A 24,602-nucleotide genomic window follows, 5' to 3' on the forward strand; every position below is an offset into this window, starting at 1 on the left:
TCAAGGGAAAATAATATTTAAATTCTTTCTGCAAATTGAAATAAAATAAAATAAAATTATCAAATATTTTTTTTAACATTCTAGAACTGTTGTCGAGAGATTACAGTTATGAATAATTCGAAAACTGTGCACAAATTTTATTACGAAAGCACTTTAATTTTGAGAGTTCTATTGTGGAACTCTACAATAGCTAAATAATCCTTGGTCCTCCTTCATCCTTAGAGGACGTGTTTTATATCATTTCAATTTAATTCCTTTTAAATTTAAACATCATATACCTTATAAAATTAAAAAAAAATTTCAGCAAATTATTTTTGTAAAATTTCATACATTTATTTAAAAAGGTTATATATATTTTTTTTATTCACAGACAGTTTTTATTCAATTTTTATAGTATTTAATTTTAACATCAGTTTCAAAATATATTGAGCAGGTTTCACTATTGTTATTATATTTTAGACAAAGTGTTAATTATTACATCTGTTGTTCTTTCTAGAGCATTGGGCACAAACTAGTATTCCCTACTTGTCTTGGTCGAAAGCTAATGTTCTGTACTATTACCATGATCATTGTCGTTTATTCCGCATCATTCGTTCTTAAGTAATTTTTGGGACTTTTTTGTTTTCTACAGCCCTTTGTATTCCATTACAGCTTCATTTTTGTGATATTATTTTCTCTTTGGGGTCAATACTCAATCTATAGCCATTATTAAGTAAATTAATCTTCTTAGGTTACAGTTGATAAAGGTGCGCAGTATCCTGTTTATTCTGTTTTACATATTCACATCAGCTCCGATATCTTTCGTCATGATATATCAACGTAGATTAACTGCTAAATTCCCTCTTTCGATTTCCACCATCAAAGGTTCGACTCTTTATTCTTGAGGCTGTGAGTGAATACTCAAGAATACTCGTAGTTACAATGCATCTGTGATTTATTGTCTTAGTGAGACTTCTTTATTTAGTTAGAAGATCAGACTTTTTTCTCTCTTACGTGTTATTTTGGTATAAAAAAAAGTAATGAACACAAAAAGGGTATTCTACTTGAAATAATAATAAAGAGCATAATATCAACACCTATATATTAAAAAAAAACACAAAACGAAAATGTCATCATCTCGGGAATTTGGATTTATTAGTTCACATACCTCTTTACCATCGACTTGTCATATTTGGGAGGATCATTTTTCATTTCAATTAGGGGGTGTAGATATAGTGTCCCTCATTGACTATGCCCATGCTGATAAATGTTTGTTGTCTATCATTTAGTGATTGATTTAGGTAAATTTTTGATGTTCATTGCTTCGAAAGGTTCTATGATATAAATTTCTCTTTGTTTACGTTGACGAAAGTACATTAATATACCATCAAAAAGTGATTGTTAAACAGCATTAATTATAAAAGAAATAACGGCTAGAACACACTTTCATGCTTATGAGTCTGAAGAAAAAAAAATATGTGTTTCGATATCAAGAATGCATAAAATACAGTATTTATGCACAAAGTAGAGCTCGCAATTCGAAGATGAGTGTGATGTACTCGTACTTACTTTATTTAGTAGTTTAAAATTTATGAAATGCAAAATTAAAATGCCCCAAGCATTTACTTTGACGAAATAATTTTTGGCATGCTAAGGGTTAAATCTTCTTTATACTTCTAGTCTGCGAGAAGTATACAGCCATTTTACGTTATGGCCGTAAACTTTGTGAAACAATTTCAGGATAATAGATTGTGTTGCACGAAAAGTGTTCAACAACACCCACATTCTTCATATTCCTTGCACAATGCAGAATGCAAATGGAGAGGGTGTTTAACGCTTGAAGGCTTCACATACCAAATTGTCCATTTATTATGCGGAAACGCCTTTTTCGCTTTTGTATAAAATTCTCCTGTTGGCAAAGTATGAAATTGTTATATTTCCAACGAGCACCGAAGCAATGCTGAAGACACAACAAACTATAAAAAATAGTTGCACTTTCCAGGGAAACGACCAACGTAACAACAGATACCGTTGCAAATTTTTTTAGAAATTCTGTGTATCCTTAGTAGAGGAATGCAATTTCAAACGAGAAGTTATTTAAGCATTTTTCTTGGCCCTGACGGAGAAATCGTTGAGAGAATACGGATACAAATATTTTTTGTCAAGCTTTTATTTGCACGTTAAATAGTTTAAATTTGGACAACTTATGTTAATAAGTAATTTTTTTATTGTATTTTCGTACTGATAACTTCTGCTATTACTTCTGTTTAAATGTTGAAAAGTTTAAGCGAAATATTTGAAAACTTTTTCAATTAATATTTACGCCAAGATTCGTTTCGTCTGAGCTTATGCTCCATTCTTGAAAAACAAACAACAGAACCTGAAATTCAGTCAGAAATTATATAGCCAATTTATAAATTATTGAAAGATTTTCCATTAATCCAAATCAAGAATCCATCGACACTTAATTTATGTGTTGCCACTTCCGTTGCATGGTGTCAGTTGTCAGGAAAACCTTGTGTGGCAGGGTTTCATTCACTTAAGTACAAAATTAATTCAATTATTTTCCACTGATTTAACTAAAACAAAATTTAATTGAAATGGCAATTTTCCCTCCAAATAAAAGTTGAAAAACTTTTAGGCAGCAAAAAGGTGCAGAATACAACTCTTCTCATTGAAAGGCGCATAAAAATAAGCTCGGAATAGGATACGACGGAAGTGGGCTGCTATAGCGGCTTATAAGAAGAAAAAATGGTAAACAAGGAAAAAACGTGACAAGAAAAACAAATTTTTTCCAAAAGGGAAACAAACAACGCACCAAATAACAGATGCTGATGAGCAAAAACGAATTGCTTCAGTGCGGGTCCTTGTAGGGAAACTAGCAAGGACACTGAAACGATATGTACGCAATCAAAGAACAACACAGAAAAATTACAAATTTAGATACGACATCCTTGCTGTAAGGAAGCGCAGATTCGTGGTCATATTGTTGGTGGCACAAAATCTTAGACATTGATTAATAATATTTTTGTTTTGTTTTTGTGTTTTGTGCTTTTTCATAAAGGAACACAATTTTTTCTCCTCTTAATTGCTTTCTTTTGGAACGTAAATTTGTAAGCTTTTTGTTTTGTTTCATTTAACAGGATGACGTACGGAATACGGACCGAAGACGAGAAATAAATTTTAAATCGCAGCATAATTTTAAGTGTCCTCGTAGTGACTTATGCGATCGGATTTCCGTTAATAGAGGAACCTTAGGGTCTATTTTATATGATGAGCATTAAAGGAATTTGGTATAAAATTCATAAAAAATGGAATAAGGCTCTAACATAAATTTCCAATCTCTCCTTTATCAACAAAATGTTAATAGTACGAATAAGAAAGTAAAGTTCACATATTCAAAATTCTCCTACAAGATTTTAGCAAAAACTATTACTGTAGATACCACGTTGGCTTTGATTATTTCTAAAAGAGGCTTCTAGGTTGCTTTAATACAACGAAATGATATTAAATTTAATAACAGAAAATTAACTCAACAGTTTTGTATAATTATATATATTGTCCAATAATTACAAAGATATAAAAAACATTAACTAAGTCATACAGATGTTTTTATTATTTTATTTTCTTTTAAATATTAAATAAGCAACTATTTTAATGAAGATCTTTATCCTTTTTTATATTCAAAACACTTTTCATAAGCCGATATTGGTATGGCTCTTAACTCACTTGCGAACTCATCTCCCCATCTGCCTCCAATATTTCTGTCGAAATAATACTGAGTTAGAGACAGATGAAAAGGACAAAAGCGTCATATTGGGGTAAGTTTAATGTAAATAATATGGTTTGACATAATATTTGTAGATATGTTATGTAGATAAATACAATTTAAAGAATTTGGTAAGTTGTTAGCAATTTATTCCTTCACTGTAATTAGAAAATTTTATGTAAAAAATTACAGGAATTATGAAATAAAACAGAAAATAATTTTAATAAATAATATTTAGTTTTTTGTCTTTAAAGTAACTTTCATCGGTTGCATTATAACCAGGAAAGAGCATGCTTTAAATCTTCATACATTTTTTATAGGTTTACACCACAAAATCATCGAATAGCTGTATATTTACCTATTTAAAAAGCAAATCTGCCTAATGTTCCTTTATATTTTCATTTTGGGGTATAGTTGTATTATATATGAAATAAATGCTCGAGTATCATAAGGTTAGGTAAGTATCATCAAACGGTTAGAGATTTCCAAAGGTTTGCATAATATTTAAAGCACTAAAATTTAAAAATATATTTCATTTATATTATTTCAGTTAAAAATGCGGCGTACACCCTAACATAATTTCCAAATTATCAAATAATACATAAAAATTTATTAAATATCTTTACATCAAGAAGTAATATTGTTTATTACTTTTTCATATATACAGTCGGAGTCATAAGTCTACAAGCAGGCACTACAAAAAACTTTGTTTAAAAAAATTTTCCAAAAAAATCAATTTATTGGAAACATGTTTTATTGTTTTTTTATTACATTCAATGCACAATGTTTTCGCGAAGTTTCTTTGCATTTGTTCAATAAATAACCGAGATAATGGTGCTATTATTGTCAAAGGTACCAAACAACCGATCAAAATTCTACAAGCACTTAGTATAAGACACAGATTTAGTGTAAAATTACTTATTTTTTATTAAATTTAGTAACTAGTTGGTAACCGTAATGCTTAAGAGCTTGCACTAGACGGTTTTTCATCGAAACTACAAGTTTATTGGTCTCCTGAGGTGTTATTTCGCTCCATTCCTTTAGGATTATGTCTTTCAGGTGCTGTTTGGTCGAAATTGAATATTTACGAGTTTTTCTTTTCAAAAATCCCCATAAATGTTCAATTAGATTTAAATCCGGTGATTGTGGAGGCGTATTCAGCAGTTTTGGGGCGTTATATAGCAACCAAAGACGCACAATTTATGCTGTATATTTAGGATCATTGTCCTGTTGAAAATGAAATCCATTTGTTAGTCCCAATTTGTCAGCACTTGATCGCATATTACTCTTCAAAATGCTTAGATAAATATGCATATCCATTGTTGTTTCACAAACTCAAGAATACACGTACCATTAGCAGCCATACAACCCCATAGCACCAGTGCACCACCTCCATGTTTTACAGTTGGGAAAAGATTTTGTTTATTGTATGCTTCGCCTCGCTTACGCCATACTAATTTATATGTTTAAATGCTAGAAACACAGAACTTAGATTCGTCGGAGTAAACCACATTATTCCAAAACTCCTCCAGCATATCTACATATTTATTTGCAAAAGCAATGCGCTTCTTTCGATTAATTAGAGATATGTAAGACTTCTTTCGTGCTACTCTATCATGAACACCGGCCGCCTCAAAATTCTGCGTGCTTTAACCACAGAAATATTTTTTGCAAAGCTTTCTTGTATATTACGTACAATTTCTAATAGCGTCAAACGTGGATTTTTCTTTATCGAATTTAATATTAAGCGGATTTCACGGTAAGTTTCGATAGGCGGCCAGAACGCGGCTTTGACTTTATAATTTCAGTAGTTTTCCAATTTCTGATCACTATTTTTTAGTAAATATTTTAAGCAGAACACAATTTATTGTGCACAAAAGTTGAATGAATAAAATAATGTGCGTGTGCTCTAGCTTAAAATATGAGAAATAGAGATTGGGAATTGTATGAGAGTAATTTTCTATTCTAATCGAATATCAACTGCATGTATAAGAATCCAACATGTTAACTTGCCGAAGCGGTTAGATATGCGGCGAAAGTTTGTAGCTCACATCACAATACATTTCTTTCAAATTTCGTCTCTTCCCTTTTAGCTGCTGCTCCAGCGAATAATATCCACTTTGTGTGCGGAGTAGCTGGACGCACATTTATACGTTGCGTTCGATTTTGTTTGATCACTGCGTAAACATGTATGGTTCTAAGTACAAACTTTTTTGTTTGAAAAAAGTTGGTTTGATGTTATAAGAAGTATGTAAAAAGTTGTATTTATTCCATATTGATGTAATATTAAACTTATATATAAATTATTAATTTAATTTGTTTAATATGTTATTTTGTTAATGAGTTAATAAATATTATATTATGAATATGCTGTTACCTAATGTAATACAGTTATTATTAATAAAACATCTCATATATTTCAATTTATCATTTTTAATTTAAGTGGTAAATGTAAAAACAACATTGTAAAAGGGCCGCACACCCTTCCAGATAGGGCACGCGTCACCACTGGTATGAATGTATATATTTATGATGAATTGCATATAAAGTATCCATAATAGTCCTTATATGCTCTGAATTCTATTTATTTAATTTCTACCTTAGAATGCTTTAGTTGGTGTTATTCACAGAATTGAATTGATACATATATTTTATTCTTAGCTTTCTAGTTTTCATTAACAAACAGACTACCAAAATTTATCAATATTAAAATTTTTTATTTTCTTAGAAACATAAACTATGTCTCCAAAGACTACTCTAAGTAATTTTTACTCATGACTATATCATTAGTGGAGTCATGACGATTCTGTTACGAGTATACAATGCTGAATGGTACTCTTACCCAAAATAAATGAAATCAACCAAATTTCTTCAATCTTTTGACCTCATACGTTCTATGTTGAAGTCTTATTTAAATCAGATGTTTTGCATACACATGGACTTCATGTAATTTATATATCGACAAAATAAGTTTAATAGGTGTGAAATAAGTACTCCAAAGGGTCGTTGACATGTTTTGAATCACGTCAAATCACAAGTGATGGTTCCTTTACTTGCAAGTCTATTGAGTGGAATTTGTAGTATAGTTTTCTCACCTATTTCATACAAAGGAAATGTTTTTATATTTAAAAGCTAATATAGCTAAAATTATTTTTATTTTGTAGGAGTAAAATTATGATCCATACTATTATTTTTAAATAAATGGCATAAGAATTTACAATTTACAGGTACATTAAAAGTAATTGTTTGATTTATTGTACAAAATATGGTGTAGTAAAACTCGTATAAACAAATTTTACTTAAGGATATAACATATAAATGCTTTTTTATGGTTATTAATTAAAATATTACTTTGTTATGAATATTACCAGGTCACATACATATATGGAGGCATCAGAATCTGCGAGAAAAATGTATTTATTTTCGGCGGTATCAGTTTCCATCAGCATTTAATGCGGTACTTACGCCAGACATAAGAGTAAAATTTCTTTTTTAAAGTTGAGTACGTTATATTTGCAGATACATACGCATTTATTTTAAAATACCGTGGATTTATGCCAACAATTATGGACGTAGGAGCGCTGGCGAGGAAGGCTGACCATGTACAATTGTTGCTGCTTCAATAACTTTACATCAATTCGATTTTATGCTTGCAAAGGCCATTAACATGAAAACTTACTCCTTCATGAACTTATGGAAAATTTAATTAAATCATTTCAATGGAGATATTACCAATTCAAATATACAATTTGCATATAGTCTTTATATATATGTATTCCGATTGAGTTTCATTGCGTACACCACAGCGCCAAAACCTTTTTATTAAATGTAAAAATTATTAAAAAGGCGCCGATTTGTCTTAAGTATAAACATAATTCAAAATGCAATATCAATGAAACCGGAAAACATTTATTCATAAATTTAATTAAATTTTAATTAAGTTTGTATTTTTTGTAAAATTACATTAATTTTTTTCTGTACTGAATTCAGTTTTAATAAGATTTTTATCAACTCCGCAAGTAACTGAAAGAATTTTAATTCGTTCAATATTCTTGGCACTTGAAAGGCAGGATTTTCCATTATCTGGCCAGGTTTGCGAATGTAATATGAATTACACGCATTTTTCATATATTTTGCGCTTAAAGTGTTGACAACAGGATATAGAGCATCATGTCCTATTTATCATTCTTACAAAACATTTTATTGCATTTTAAGTGGCACGAAAAAAGCCATAAGTGGCGAAAGCGTCATTCGTTTTCTTATTGCCGTAAACAAATTTCAAAGAGAAGAGCACATCCTTCCATGGTGACACCGCCACTTACGTGCGTTAACAGCGTTTCATCTTACGGCCATTATTTGTTCCTTATGTAAGCCATTATTTACATTGAGATTAGTAACCAAGTGGCGGTATTTACCTGGCTGACGTTTATCATAAGCTTAACAGAAACTGTACCTCCACAAATGAACCAAAGGAAAACACATTTTCATGTATTCCTGGTCGCTGCTATTTATTGCTGAAGGAACCGCTGCGACATTATTCCGCAGAGTTTGAGTAGATTTTGTCATTGCGGGCATCGCGTAGATAATTTAGTATTTTGCGGTGCTGCATGCAATAATCTACGATAAGCCTACATTTTCGTAAAAATTAAGCAATTCTTTATAAATTATTCACTTATGATCTGAAGCCACAAATGTTGTGTGTAAAAGTAGGGAAAGGGTTAGCGAGACCCAATTTAACATATGTCATCATCCTTTTCAATTAAGTTCCTCGGCTCGTGCTCTGTGCCACCACCGCAAATACTCGTAAAGCCCAACCAACCGTTTAAAATTTTTTAGAAAAGAATAGAATTTCGTTTTAGATTTCAAAAACATGATAATACCGATACGTTTAGGGTTTTAAAATGAGTTCAGTCTACTGGTTTCATCAAAATATGCGAAGGTGGTTATATTGTGATGTGCGCTGAGTTGGGAAATGGAAATTTATTACTCCATAACACGGAGGCATATGCATTGGTGTGGCTTGCAGTAATAAAATTTAAATTACACGTCCACAAATATGAAAATAATGCAAGCAATAATAATTAGGATGATTATATATGCTCATTGCCGGCTTTTACATCAATAAATATTCAGTTTCACTTTTATCAATGATATAAAATAATGTTATATACAACATACAAAGTTGGCTTTATTAGGTGGACTCACTTATTTGAGACAAAAAAAATTAATTTTGAATCCGTTTTGATGAATTTTTATATTGAAGTAATTTTATCAGTTTAGAATAGTTGTCCTTATTTGGTAGGATCATCATTTTCCATACTTTTCCAATGCAAGAATTTGTCATTAAATGTCTATAAGCAACAGTAGTGCAGTGTATAATACACTGAATCTCATATGTACCGAGCTCCAAATAGATGAGATTTTAACACAAGCAAGTTCCTCTCTTAAAAATTAGATTATCAGTTTAACTTACTTGATATATATGTATATATATATAGGGTGTTTCCGACATACATAGAACAAATAGTAGGAATGCGAGGTGATATGAGTATGTATAAGAATGGTATTCATAACATGATTAATTTCGGAGATATAGTGATTTATATCACAATGTTTTTCTCAGGTACACTTTCTTTAATCTCTTCTATCTCAGTTAATAGTTTAAATGCATTCCCCTTTCCAACCCAATTTTTAGTTGTTCTTTACTGTTTTAGTCAAAAAAAACCTACATAATAGCGTTTTCTTTTAGTGTGAAGTCATGTATGTGAGATATATACATTACTGTGAGCAGAAGATTTATTGTACCGTCTTTTACAAGTATAGCTTCATCCTATAAAATCTTATTGGTACCGTTGTTCTAAAGAAATCAAAGATTTCAGATTGATTTACCATTGTAGATATGATTTGTCTGATATTAAATATGTTAGCAGAATTCTTGTCTTTTATGTGCTATTATATCGCATTTTCTCAAGGTGTTAATTGATGCATTACAGGTTCTTGGGTTTTAGGTTGCGAATAACTGCCATATTGTATAGTTCCGATTCCATTTTTCATGCAGGAATCATTTTCCGACTAATAACCATTTTTATTTTAGTTAAAAAAAACTAATCTTTCACAAAAATAACTTAAATATTATTGAATTTTATTTAATAAACAATTTATATATTGCATTTTACACGTAAAATATAGACATTGCATATTATAGATAACATGAATTTCGCTAAAAATTTAGATATTCTTTATATAAAACAAATGATAATTTTCATACATTTCAGATCAACTTATTTTATACATAAAAATACAAAAATCACTAAAAGTTTTGTCCTTTTGACTATAAAAACTTTCATCAACATTTGGGGAATTGGATGTTCAATACAAATCGTAAGTAATTAATTTTGACTCTACTTTTTTTCTGCTAAGCTAAGTCTGTTTCATCTATATAAACTAATGTAGCCATAATCCTAAGACTAGAGGTTTTTGATTAATCAATCAATATGAAAGTCAAAAAACAAGGCCATGCGAATAATATTTCATACAAGGTGTCCAAAACTCAGTGGTCGAGAATGGAGACAATCAAGTGTCTATCCTATAAGCCCAATGTAAGCCGTAAACAAATTCCTTCTAATTTATTCGATATCTAATAAGTTTTTTTTATTTTTCTGTTTGTTCACTTTGAAGCATTGGAGTCTGCCTTGAAAAAAAAAACACAGAACGCCAATAGAAAAAAAAGTAGTTGAAAGTGACTGAAAATACCTTACTTATATTGTAGAAATAAGTAAGGTAAACACTAAAGTAGGACCAGGTGCTTGTCGTCAAAAGCGGCAGTGTAAAATGTAGTCCCACATTCGCTTCTGGTAATTGGATATGGGGTATTACTGAATAAATTTAAATTGAGCTCTTCTAATCGCTGAAGGAAGTCAAGTAACTTCACGATGTGGAAACTCGAATATAAATTACTTCTAGTCTTGGGGTGCTTGCGGCAAATGTTAGACACGTGCTTACAATTAGCAGCGGTGTAAAAAACGTGCTCCACACATCATCCCCCACCTATTAAAACATCTTAAATAATAATTCCATTTTAAAGCGAAGCTCAAAAAAAATGATAGAATTACTATTAAAATTGTTCTGCTTCTTTTTGTAGGTAAATTATTTAGAAAATATGGTACATTTATGTACTGAGAAATACATGCAACTTTACTAATTAAAATGTTTAGTAGAATGTTTAGCAGAATGTTTTTTGAGCATATGGTAAATCATGTTTATTTTGTAAAGTTCAAATTCATGTTAATACAACGTATGCAATCGGACTTATGGTCAAATAATTTAATGTGCAAATTTCTAATATAATAACCACCCCTGCTACCTTTTAAGATTAAATACTCCACCCTTATGCGTAAGATCTTCCAGAGAATATTTTATAAAATTTGATGGTGAGTCTGTTAATCTTCATGTTGATAAGAAACTTTTATCTGGGACGCAATGTAGAATGGCCATTAGTATTAAGCACATAAATAATTATAATGCAACAGCGTCCATAGTTTTATTTCTTGTCCCCTTGTAAAAATCCTGCGTACGTGGCTTGCAGCTGGTGTCCGTATAATTTCTTCACCGGATATTGGAATCCTTAACGCGTGCCTGTGCGTAAATTTGCTAGCACTTCCTTCCCAGAGCACAGAAAATTGAAACACATGCCCTACCCCCAAAACTAATCGAAATTTAAACGGAAATTATTTCTTTCGCAGATAAATTCTCTAAATTTATGTCTATCTATATAGATAGAATTGGCAAATCACATATTCCTCTATGTTTAAAAATGGTTGATGAAGCGGAAATATCAAATCGATGCACTTAAATAGATTCAAAGTTTTAATACATTTTAATTCTGAAAAATTATATTTATGTTCAAAAATCCTACTTGTGCCATATTTGTTAAAAATATTCAACTTAGTGATCTGAGTTTGTGTCATTTTCAGCAATCACATCACGAAATTACTGCCTAATTTCAGAAAACTTCAGTTCACGTGAGATAAATAAAAGTGATTGGTTTTTGTCTGGAACACAGCACATATTTTATATTGGCTAGTACATAACTTAAAGATACTTTTAATTCTGCATATTCAATTTATTTGTGAAAAAGGTTTCTGTGATTGCATCCGAGTATATCACCCCTTCGAAGTTCATAAGGTATTTTGAAGAAGTATCTTATTATATTACTTATATGCTAACTAGATCCAAGAAGTATCTTATTATATTACTTATATGCTAACTAGATCCATTACCTAGCAGTTAAATTACCTTCAACAATTACTGTTGATTGCTTAAAACTTAATCCTAATATTTGTTCTTTACACCGTTGAGTTCGTAACCAGTACAGCTTTTTATAAGTTTATCCTCCTTGGTAATTAAACAAATATTATAAAGGAACGGTGTGTAAGTTACTTATTAAGGAAGTGGTATACTGCAATATTTAATAATCAGAGTAGTTTATTAGATTTATTATTCTTTTCGGATAACAATTATCAATCGCATTCAAGAATGACGCAATGAATTTAAATAGGGCTAGAGGCCATCTGTGATTGTGAGCGTTGCACTGCAAAGGCCACTACACTTATATTCGCCCTGAACTCCAGGAGTTTGGACTCGTTTTTCGGCATATCAAACTTGACTATACACCTAGAAATTTTAAAAGTTATTACAGAAAATCACACAATATGGAATCTACTCATTAGTAATGCCGCAATGCTGTGAATGAAGAAATACTACAAGTATCTCGGGGGGCTCACGTCCATAAGAAATGGATACGATTACTTTATGATATTACGGATGGATATAAAAGCTGGTGTCCACGATATTACTTAAAAGATAATGAAACAAATGAACTGTTTGTATGAGTAATTGTAATTATGGGTTATCTGGAAAGTCACTGTTAAAAAATTATAAATTGTTATCTTGAATTCTCAGAAAAATATATATTTTTAAATGCGTTTCCATCAATGTGCTGACAAGTGAAGCTATAAAATTTAAACTGAGATAATGTCAACATATAGTATTAGTTTATTAGCTACTAGAAAAGAAAAATGATTAAGTTGGAATTAGTCATATTTTTCGTAATTTGAACGAAAAATATAGATTTCTATATATAGATCTAATTTAGTTTACTACATATTATTTACTATACTAATACTACTACTATACTACTATTATAATATTACTACTATACTTCTACTATACTACTATTATGCTACTATTATACTTCTACTACACTACTACTATACTATTACTACACTACTACTATACTACTACTACACTACTACTACACTACTGTTATACTAATACTATACTACTACTATACTAGTACAGTACTACTACTATTTACCACACTAGCTCACTATATTTAAATTCAAACAAAAAATATACTTCAAATTTTCAATGTTTCACATTTAAGCCTTCGTCGAGCACTTGAAAGCAATTTAACTAAATTAAAAACTTGCCTTTAAGTCTGAAACGCTTTTTCATTACGAAACTGTTTAGGTAGATGCAGGCAAACGAGTGAAATAAGTGATTCTGAAAGCTCAGAAATGTCTCCATTAATATCTGGAATATCATTTTGCAGACAAGCAATTTTTGTGTGGGACTGTGAACTAATGCAATAGAATGCAAGTGGCAGGAGTGCAAAGTATTTATGTGTTCTGGCATGTAATTGTCATGTTTTGAAATGGATTGTAATTGCTTCCAATGATTTGTTAATCCATCAATCGATTTGATAGGAGCTGCATATTTCACTGCTGAAGTTGAAGGTATAAAAATGTGAGTACATATGTGTGTCTATATCACAAATTGCTTCCTTTCCTGTTTTTGCTAGTAAATATATGGAGAACACGGAAAACTCAATTCAAATATTCAAGGCATGACTACGAATCAGTAAAGTTTTGTTCTGCAAATGCTTAGAATTTTCGAGCTCGTTGACATATTGATTTCATTTCAATTTTAAATTTTGAAGAAAATTACATTATTAAATACTTCTCACATTTATTTATTAATCCGTATGTTTTTAATACTTTGAATTTGCAGCCATTAGAGCATGAATCCTCCAATTTAAATATAAACATACCATATGTGCTATGCGATATCTTAATTAAATATAAATAAATTAATTTAATTTTTTTTTAATTACAAAAATACTCGTAGTTAGTTAAACTGTTTGCGAAGCACATTTTCTTTACAAAGTCTTGGTAGTTTGTTTTTAGTGACTCTTTATTAAGGATTGGAATCAAAAATATCTACAATTTAAAATTAAACTGTTAAGCTGAAAGCCTTACCATTAAGGAAGTTGTCTAACCTAAATTTCTTTTAGAAAAAGGGTTCACTTAACCTTCTGTGCTCCAAGTTATGGACTGCGGTTGTGCGGTTTTAAGCAAATGTCATATTGTGTCCCCTATTCGAAGTTGAGTTTTAAGAGACCACTGTTTACTTGAATCTATTGAATCTTATATTAGTACTTTCAAAATCGTTAAAAAATATTGTTTAAAGTTATATATTTGAAAGTTTTAGTAATTATGAAATGAAGAGTAAACTCTTATACAATGTCTCAAACCACCTTATCGAAATAATTAACAACAATTAATTAAAATAATAATAAAAACAATTGTATATATATATTAATTGGAATTTTGGTTAAACTTTTTTTGGGGTTTTAAATTAGATGTTTTAGTTAACACACAAAAATGTACCAATTTATTACACATAATATATATTTTCAGTAAACTTTATAAGACAACTCGATTAAGATATTTTTCATTACGCTATTAATTTATACTATAACAAGTTTATAAACGAATTTTTTTAATTTATTAAATTTATTCAATGCTTAAGGAAGTATTTAAATTATAATAAGTATTCATCTGCCTTTATGAGCATAACATTTATTTTAGAGCTGTTGATACTACAACAGCTCTAAATATTAAGGTAGGAGAATAAGACTCTTGTACAAAAAATGATATCATTAAAATCAGTGATATTAGGATTTGTTTAATAATATTATTTTTGAAATAAAAACTAATATTCCTTAATTTGACTAAAAACGATGAGAATTTAATGGAGAAAAAGGAAACTATTCCATAATTCTTCTGCATATGTCCTGCTCTGTGGTGGCAGAGATGGAAACCGCTTTTCAACAACATGAAAGAGCTGACGATAATCGATGTTAACGAACTGTAGAAGTTACAGACTGAATTGAACTGTACTATGAACTAGTTTGTTCTGACGATCTGGTAACAAAACAGTGGAAATTACTGATTGGGCTCACGATTTAAACCAAGCAATCAACCAACTTAATGTCAATTTCAATATATCATAAATTTGACTTTCAGTTTATATTGATAGTGCAATATAATAAATATATCTTTTAGACCAAACAGACAGAATCGCTTAATGTCATATATTAGTACGTTTCTTTGCGTTGACTGATTTTAATATTTGTTGATTTATTGATAGCACGCGACAGCTCCCACCGATGTAGAAAGAGCGATAGCATAACACCGTCAGTACGGAAGAATAAATATTACTATAAAAATTTTAAGTAGATTTCCAATTCAACCACAATTCAACCCTAGAGCGATCTGTTGTTTTATTATTTAATTGTTTTTCATATAAAGCCGTATTTCTCAAAGAAATTCGTGACTAAAGCAGTCAATATAGGACCATGAGTGCGTATTAAACAAAGTGATAAGCGTCGCATTACACCCTTTTCACATGAAAACGCTAAGATATGTGGGGTTGGTTTTCCCTTCAGATTTTTCTATTCTTAAGGGTACATCAGCGTAGCTTATTAGTTCATAAGACTACATGACTGAATGCTGGTAAATTCCCCATAAGAGTGCAGTTGCAGCACAAAATGCTAACTTGAAGCTTTCTGGCTTTGTTTTTTTTCTTTCGACAAGTGAAGTTATATGCCATATCGGGCTAACAAGTGAATAGTTCTGCAGAGTTCGACAGGCCAAAATAATTTTTGTGGAATTGACAATTATTGATTGACATTGGTTTATTAGACTGTAATTCCATTTCATATTCAAGCAATAGGGAATTCATTATTTCTTAGTTTTTAGACATATGCAAAGAAATGAATCTCAAATTATTAAAATCCTCATTTGACAGTTTTTAAATTAGTATTTGATTGGTACTCTTTTAATTTTGTGTTTATAATGTAAATTACAAAATAAATATGTTCTCAAAGTATGGTAAAAATGTCAGAGTTTATTATTTAGATGACATTAACAAAAAACTTTTTCAACAATAACAAATTCTCTCGTCCTCGAAACCATTCAATTCCTGATACTTTACAAAACTGAGTTATGTATATTTGCATATTAACAAGCTATTTTCAATGTGAGGGTCATCATTGATATTGTAACCATTGTCAACCATAACAATTGCAGCTAGGTCATATATTATATATATCCTTTTCCACTTCTATGGTATATTATTCAGACTTGAAAGTTAGGTCATTGAAAAAAAGAATTAGTTGATAATTATTTTTGTAGAAACTCTATCTCATATAACTGTGATATTCGGAGAATGGTGAAAAGTGAATGTTGTTTGTACGAGGAGAAAGTCGATGAGATTTACCAAAATCAATTGCTGTTGCACAATATCATTGTTGTCGAAAAATTGATAAATCAAGATCAGCATGTGGAATACCATAAGATTAAAGTTAACTTAAGTATTACTTCCAAAAGTATACAAATACATAACATGATCATTTACCACTAAATGAAATAGGTTTGTTTTTGTTGGATTTTACAAAACTTCAGAGAGGAGCAAAATATGTTCAAGAATTACAATAGGCGTATTTCAAAGAACGTGCTTAATAATGTAATGAATCAAGGATGTATACTAGGGTGCCATTAATTTTCGAAAGTCGGAAAATCTTTCGCGACACCCCCCCAGATCGGTTCATTTTACTACAAAAAATAATCTGTGTAAAATTTTGCTTCAGTTGGATAAGTGGAAATGGCGAATGTTTTTTTTCAATGTTTTTGTTCATTTATTGGTATTCGGACCTTTTGCCAAAATATGATAACTTCTTGTATAGTTAATGTAGCACTTCCCTTAACCATAGCTTAACCAACGCATGATAAAAAAGGACTTTTAATACTTCCCTATTTGATGGTAATTTACTTTGTGGCAGCGATAATGATTCGACTACAAAAATATATTGATTCCCCACACCTTTTTTTACTTCAAAAAAGCATCACTGCAATGATGTTTCTAAGTGTTTCTAGGTATCAATAATGTATCGATGGTTTTCCAATGATATGCAATGAACAAAATTACATTTACTGGGTATGGTACGAGTAGTTGCATCGATGATTGCTTCCAAAGTATCGATACATTATCGCTGACGCATCGATTTTTTCTTCTGCTGGGATGTTCAAAATTTTTGGTATATATTTTATTTTTATTGTAATCAAAATACGTCTATAGAACCATGACATAAACTATGTATAAATTCAATAATTTGTTGGTACAGGTAATTTATAAACAGTTAAAATATTATAGTGAAATATAAAATCTAATATTTAATAAAATCTATTAAATATTAAAGTAAATAATAAAATTTAATAAATATTTATATAACATTTTTTAAGTTCGTTTAAATAAGTGATTAACCACCACATGCACTGCTAATTAAAAAACAAGCGATTTTATAGAAAATATCCATGCGAAATGAATATACAAGAATTCATTCAATTCACGGCAAAGGCAAACAATAAAAGTATTATTACGAAACATAAAACATGATCCTTACACACCAGTGAAAGCACCCGTACTTGTTTGGCTGATAAAAATATTATAATCTGATCTTCCCCCTTTTTGGTAATTGAAAAAGGTTTTCCCACAGGAATCCATGAGTTTGGCTTTGCTAGAAACTTTGTGCGAGTGCTGCAATGCTTTGCTGTTATTTTCCAAATCGGATTTTAGCTTTACACTAATTTCTTGGCCTTAAGTCGTACTGACAGGAGTACGCTTCGCTTGATTTCGTACTTGAGTTAATCCTGTTTGATAGCAATTAACTGCGAACGCGACGAATTAGGAACATGCGCCGCAGCGAGGACGCGACTGGTCGTGCTGCACTATGATGAAAAGAGATAAGGTTCCAAAATATATTTTCACAGTAGTTGCCAATAAAATTCACAAACGAATCTGTAGTTTTTCTATATTCAGCTTTTTTCATAAAATCAATCATTTACATTTATCTTTTACCGAAAATATTTAAGATTTCGTATATAATATTATCATATTTAATATATAGTATTTTGTATATATCAATTTTTTTCAGAAGACATTATTATTTACAAAAAAAACAACCTGGCTTATTAACGACCATTAACGCCTTAAATATAGAAGTTGTAGCACAAATTTAACCAATATTTTTATAGGTTTCCAGTAAATCATTCTTTTCCAACGTTTTTATTTCGGGATTTTGGATTAAATATTTAATTATTTTTCAAACTAAGTTGAATAAAAATACAAATTAAATAAAAATAGAAGTGAATTTAGCGAGTAATAACGAATAATTCTTGCACAATGGACGTAACTAAAGGAGGCACATAACGTGGGGGGTCTTCCCTTGCAGTGTTACCGAAGTAATATTTCATATTTCATTTCCTATGTGGTTTTGACACAAACCAGTTTCCTTATTTTATGATCTTTCTCAGCTATGGAATAAGAATACAAAACCTATTAGTTTTTAATCATGAATTAGTAAAAAGTGAGATTGTTTGAAATAGTAAAGACGAAATAGGAAATCCGTCCCGGGTTAACGTCCATGACGTCTATTACTGTCACATAAATTCGTGGGGTTGGTTATGAGCCCTTAGTCTTTAAAATAAAATTTTGTTATCTAGAAGAACTTTTTCAGATGGTAGTTGATTTATAGTTAATAGTGCGTTTTCAAAATTTCTGCTCTTATATTTCTTTGGTCTAATATGCTCACTAAAACTTAACGGGTCGCTGAATTGAATTGAAGAGTTGTGGAATTTATTATTGATATAGTATGCGACAATTAACAAATACGCTTAACGCACTAGGATTCCAGATTTCAATAATACTGAAAATAAATCTTATGCAAATTTGTCTTCAAATAAGCAATAAATATATGAGGCAATCAAAGTATATAAAAATCTGTTTAAGTTTATTACAAAATTAATTAGATGATAAACCACTATGAATTTGGGATAAAAAAATTATCTCTCGTATTCCTCTTCGTCCTCAAAATCATCTTCATCATGAATTCCAACTTCTTGAAATTGCTGATATTGATTAATAAGTTCATTTAAATTTTCTTCAGCGTCAGTAAATTCCATTTCATCCATTCCCTCTCCTGTGTACCAATGTAGAAAAGCTTTTCTTCTAAACATAGCTGTAAATTGTTCAGTTATTCGTTTAAAAATTTCTTTCAGCGCTGTTGTGTTCCCTAAGAATGTAGCGGACATTTTAAGTCCCCGCGGAGGTATATCACACACAGCGGTTTTGCAATTATTCGGTATCCATTCTACAAAATAACTACTATTCTTATTTTGTATATTTGACATTTGTTCATCGACCTCCTTCATAGACATCCGACCTCTAAAAACAGCCCCAACTGTTAAATATCGTCCTTGTCGTGGATCACAAGCAGTCATCATATTTTTAGCATCAAACATTTGATACGTCAATTCAGCAACAGTTAATGCCCGGTATTGTTGTGAGCACCTTGAATTTAGTGGAACAAACCCAGGCATGTAGAAATGAAATCTCGGGAATGGAATCATGTTAACAGCAATTTTTCGTAAATCCGAGTTAAGTTGACCCGGAAATCGTAAGCATGTCGTTATGCCGGACATCGTTGCTGATATCAGATGATTCAGATCACCCAATGTTGGGGAAGTTAACTTAAGAGTACGGTAGCAAATATCATAAAGTGCCTCATTGTCAATACATACTGTTTGCTCCGCGTGCTGAATTAAATAATGAGAGCTTAATGTGCAGTTATATGGCTCAACAACTGTTTCAGAAACTTTGGGAGAAGGATAAACTGAAAAAGTAAGCAAAACTCGATCTGGAAACTCCTCATTAAGTTTTGAAAGTACAAGTGTTCCTAAGCCTGACCCTGTTCCACCTCCTAGCGAGTGAACAATTTGAAATCCCTGAAAGTAGAGATATGGAATTAACGTAAATTTAAAAATACTCTTCATATCATAAAACCATTCTGATTTGATCATATGTGTCAATGTGAAAGTAATTTCTATATCTGCAGAAGTCAATGTTGCAATTCAACCATTTTAAATTAAGATAGAATACAAATATAGCAAACGCGTATAAAAAAGGTTAAATTTACTTGTAAACAATCACATCCTTCCGCTTCCTTTCTTACTACATCTAAGACAGAATCAATAAATTCAGCGCCTTCTGTGTAAAAACCTTTTGCCCAATTATTTCCTGCTCCCGAATGACCAAACACGAAGTTATCAGGTCGAAATATTCCGCCAAATGGGCCAGATCGCACAGAATCTAATGCACCTGGTTCTAAATCAACGAGTACAGCTCGAGGCACGAACTTTCCGGATGTAGCTTCGTTATAATAAACATTTATTCGTTCTAACTGCAAATCACTATCTCCATAGTAGCAACCACAGGGATCTATGCAGTGTTCATCAGAAATCACTTCCCAAAATTTTCCACCAATTTGGTTTCCGCACTGGCCTAGCTGAATATGAACGATTTCACGCATTTCTCTTTACAAGATTTGATAGAGTTTTTAAATTCTCGTAAAGGAGCGATACGTCGAGACGTCTCCGAGATGTAGGTAAAAATTAAAATTATGAAAGTTGAAAATAAAAAGTATTCAAAATATGCACAAATCCCTTTTATAAAAGCTACAAAACTAAAAATATCTTATAAAAAATAAGAAATATTGAAAAGAAAAATCTAAAAACAAATATAACTAAAAGAAAATAAATGAAAATAAAAAACATGTAGGTATTAAAATAAAATTAAAATAAATTATGAACTACTTTGATTAAAATCAACTTTCAAAGTTCTTGGAATATGGACTTGTGGAGCTTTCGCCTATGGAGTTTAAATGTTAGGTTGTTCTTATGGATAATTACTTGTATTACGGCAGTTTCCTGGAAACATTCCGCAAGATCTGGTGATGATTCTATGACTTAAGAAAAGATAAAAATCGTCATATTAATTATTCAGCGGATACATTGTGTTAAAAGTGAGTCTATCCGAAAATAAACGCTCAGCCAGAATTTTTTCTTCCGGGTTGTGTTTTCATAATCGAACTCTGAAGCGAGCAAAGATATTTTATACGTTTTAACACGAAAAATTTTAAGAACTTCAAGACAGCTTCAAATAATTTTTCAATAATACAATTGATCAATCAATTACATTTTTCAAATTAAAATGAGAACTAAGTGAACTCTATAGTGATATCAATTGCTTTGAACTATATACTATTTTTGGAATATATATATTATTGTATATAAGTAATTAACTACTACTATATTGAGGCTAGTTGAGGCTAGTCAGTGCACTTGAGCATTTTTACTCTCTACTAACTACGAGGTTTCTTCATAACCCTTGTCTACGCCTTGACTGGATTATTGTTTATCAATTCTTCTGACTAATCAATAACTGACCTCAGATCTGCATACCTCCCCGAGAAGCTTGTAATAATTCGAAGATTTGATAAAGCGTTGTTGGTATTCCTGTCTGATTTCGTAAATAATTTCCGAGCTCTATTCTTCATGTATCTATTGACCGGATCAATCTTGAGGTTTCTGAGAATGTCATTCGTCCTAATGTACCATGGCACCTTGAAAAGTCTTCTCAGAATCTGATTTTGTGCAATTTCCAGCTAGCATTAAAATTTTTATTTTTGAAAAGCCGTTAGAGGTGAAAAAGAATATTGGCAGAACTAATTTTTTTCAATCGAAACGCATTTATTTTATGCATCTATACATAAAAAATGTCGTGTATAAATTAAAACCAAAACTCCAAACTTAGCGTATCCAATTTGATAGAAATCTTAAACAGGAAAAGTTCCACAGTTTAACAGACTTAGTAAATGCCATAAGCATCATTTACTAGATATTAACATTAACATTTCATTAAAATCTGAAGACGAAATCGAAAGCGCGATTGTATACTTAAACGAAATGATCGCTGTTGCCGTGACAAATTCTACCCCAGTTCTTAAACAAAACGACACTCAAAATAAAATCTCGATGGCAGTTAAAAGCAAGATAATGGACAGAAGAAAACTGAGAAAACAATGGCAAATAAATCGGTCCCCTTAACTAAAAAAGGACTTAAACAAACTAACCAAAGAACTTAAAATTCTGCTACTTAATGAGAATAATAAAAACCTGCAAAAACACATAATGAACTTGACAGCTGACAAAGCCACTAACTATTCTTTATGTAAAGTTATTAAAAATATCAACAAGTCAGTAATGCATCAACCACCACTGAGGATAGCAAATGTAACTTGGGCTAGAACTAACACCGAAAAAGCTGAAATTTTTGCCACGTACTTCGAAACTACGTTTAGTAACCCAAAACAGCATGATAGTAACGTTACACGGAGCAGCTCTACTCAAAATGTCGCAATAAAGAAAGTTTCAATAACAGAGATAAAAAATACTATTAAAAATAAAATTAAAGCAAGAAAATCACCGGGATATGATAGTATCACAGGAAAGATTCTGACTGAGCTGCCTCTTCAAGTACTTGTATATATGAGAAATCTATTTAATTGCGATTTTCGCCTTAAGTATTTTCCAAAAGTTTGTAAAGTAGCAGAAGTAATCACTATACCTAAACCAAATAAGGACATATCTGTAACAAAATCATACAGACCAATTAGCCTATTACCAGTAATGTCAAAATTGTTTGAAAAAATAATTTTATCAAGACTAGAACCGATTATCCATAAAGAAAAACTTATACCTGAGCATCAATTCGGCTTTCGGAAAAAGTATTCGTCTATACAACAAGTTCACAGAGTTCTTAATAAAATAAGTAGTGATATTGACATAAAACAATTTTCCTCGGCGGTATATCTAGATGTCGCAAAGGCTTTCGACAGCGTTTGGCATGGAGGTATACTAACTAAACTATCAGAGCTTCTTCCAACAAACTTTTACCTCATACTTAAGAGCTATCTACAAAATAGATACTTTTATGTGAAGTATAAAGACTCAATCTCCGAACTAAAACAAATGAAAGCTGGTGTGCCTCAAGGAAGCGTACTAGGTCCATTACTCTACTTGCTATATACGGCTGATGTCCCGATACCTTCTGATTCTCAAAGTTTGAAAGCTTCTTTTGCAGACGATACAGCACTAATTGCAGCTAATAAAAATTTTAACATCTCCACAGACAACTTGCAGAATTACCTAAACGCAACGCTCGAACTCTCGAATGATTCGACAAATGGGGAGTTCAAATAAATACAAGCAAAACAGTTCATGTTATCTACACGAATAAAAAATATGACCTAAAACGTATAAAAATTGGCATTACTATAGATAGCAGATTAACTTGTAAAGACCATATTAAAGCTAAAAGCAATGAAATTAAGCGTCGCTTTGGACAATTGTACTGACTACTCTGCTCGAAATCGAAACTAACAGTGGAAAATAAACTACTAGTATATGAAACAATAATCGCTCCAATATGGAAATATGGAGCCGAAATATGGGGCACAGCATGTAAATCCAACATTCAAATACTGCAAAGACTACAATCAAAAATACTTAGGACTATCATCAACGTTGAATGGTACATCTCAAACTCAATGATCTCAATGACATTCATCGCGATCTAAAGATACCCTTCGTTGCAGACGTTATGCGAAAAAATAGTAAAAAGCACACAGACAGATTACTTTTCCATCCTAACCCAACAATGAGGCAGCTACCTAATGACGAAGCCATACATAACAGAAGATTGAAACGCTTATTTCCATCAGAACTAGCAATACTATAAAAATCTAACTAATATATTCATAGTAAATTCATAGCAGTCTATTTAATTGACTCATTTATTATATCATCTATTTATTAATTTTAATTATTTTATAATATTTAATTTATTTAATTTAAAGAAAAGTTTTCTTTTTTTTTTATCCACTATTAATAGTTCACTCATGTAATTCTTAATCTTGTTTTTGAATTATTACTTGAAGTTCCATTATGTAAAAATGTATACTAAATGCTAAATCTTGGCAGTTGTATAATAAAGGGAAGCAAAAAAAAAACAAAAAAAAACATTAACTGAAAATATTTTTGTGTTTGGATGAAATAAATTAAATTTAAATTAAGAGTAATAAGTATTTGACCGTGTGCGAGTTAGAGTAAATAGAGGTAAAGTAAATTGAAATTTTCTACAGACTTTTTGCACTGCACTTATGTAAATATTTATTTATTTATTTATTGCACTTCTATACTTTTCAAATTTATTTATTTAATTATTAAACATCTTATAAAATTTTTTATTTAATTTACCGTATTCGAATTTCTAGTAAATACCAACATTCCCTGCCATACCGACATAATTTACTATATCCCCCGATTTACCATCAATTTACTCGAACTCGCACACGGTCTAAAAATGGATTAGTTATCCTAAGCATCATTTACTAGAAATTCAAATTAACTGAAAATATTTTTATGATTGGATGAAATAAATTATATTTAAATTAAGAGCAATATGTATTTGGGTCTGAAAAATGGATTAGTTATAAGTTTTCATTTTTTAATTAATTAAAAATATTGTAATAAAATTATTGTATATTCATACA

The 24,602-nt window shown here is 30.7% G+C and overlaps 1 protein-coding gene across 1 annotated transcript; it reads right to left on the bottom strand.

Annotated features, from left to right (window-relative positions):
* Window positions 1-18,920: 18,920 nt before the first annotated feature.
* Window positions 18,921-20,692, bottom strand: LOC119670314 (tubulin beta chain-like). Its single transcript, XM_038080527.1, has 2 exons — window positions 20,127-20,692; window positions 18,921-19,935 (listed from the first exon to the last, which is right to left on the bottom strand). The coding sequence occupies exons 1-2, from the start codon at window positions 20,517-20,519 to the stop codon at window positions 18,994-18,996; spliced, it is 1,335 nt and encodes a 444-aa protein (XP_037936455.1). The 5' UTR covers window positions 20,520-20,692; the 3' UTR covers window positions 18,921-18,993.
* Window positions 20,693-24,602: the final 3,910 nt, after the last annotated feature.

The sequence above is a fragment of the Teleopsis dalmanni genome, chromosome 1 (genome assembly GCF_002237135.1).
Source record: "Teleopsis dalmanni isolate 2A chromosome 1, ASM223713v2, whole genome shotgun sequence".
Classification (NCBI taxonomy): domain Eukaryota; kingdom Metazoa; phylum Arthropoda; class Insecta; order Diptera; family Diopsidae; genus Teleopsis; species Teleopsis dalmanni.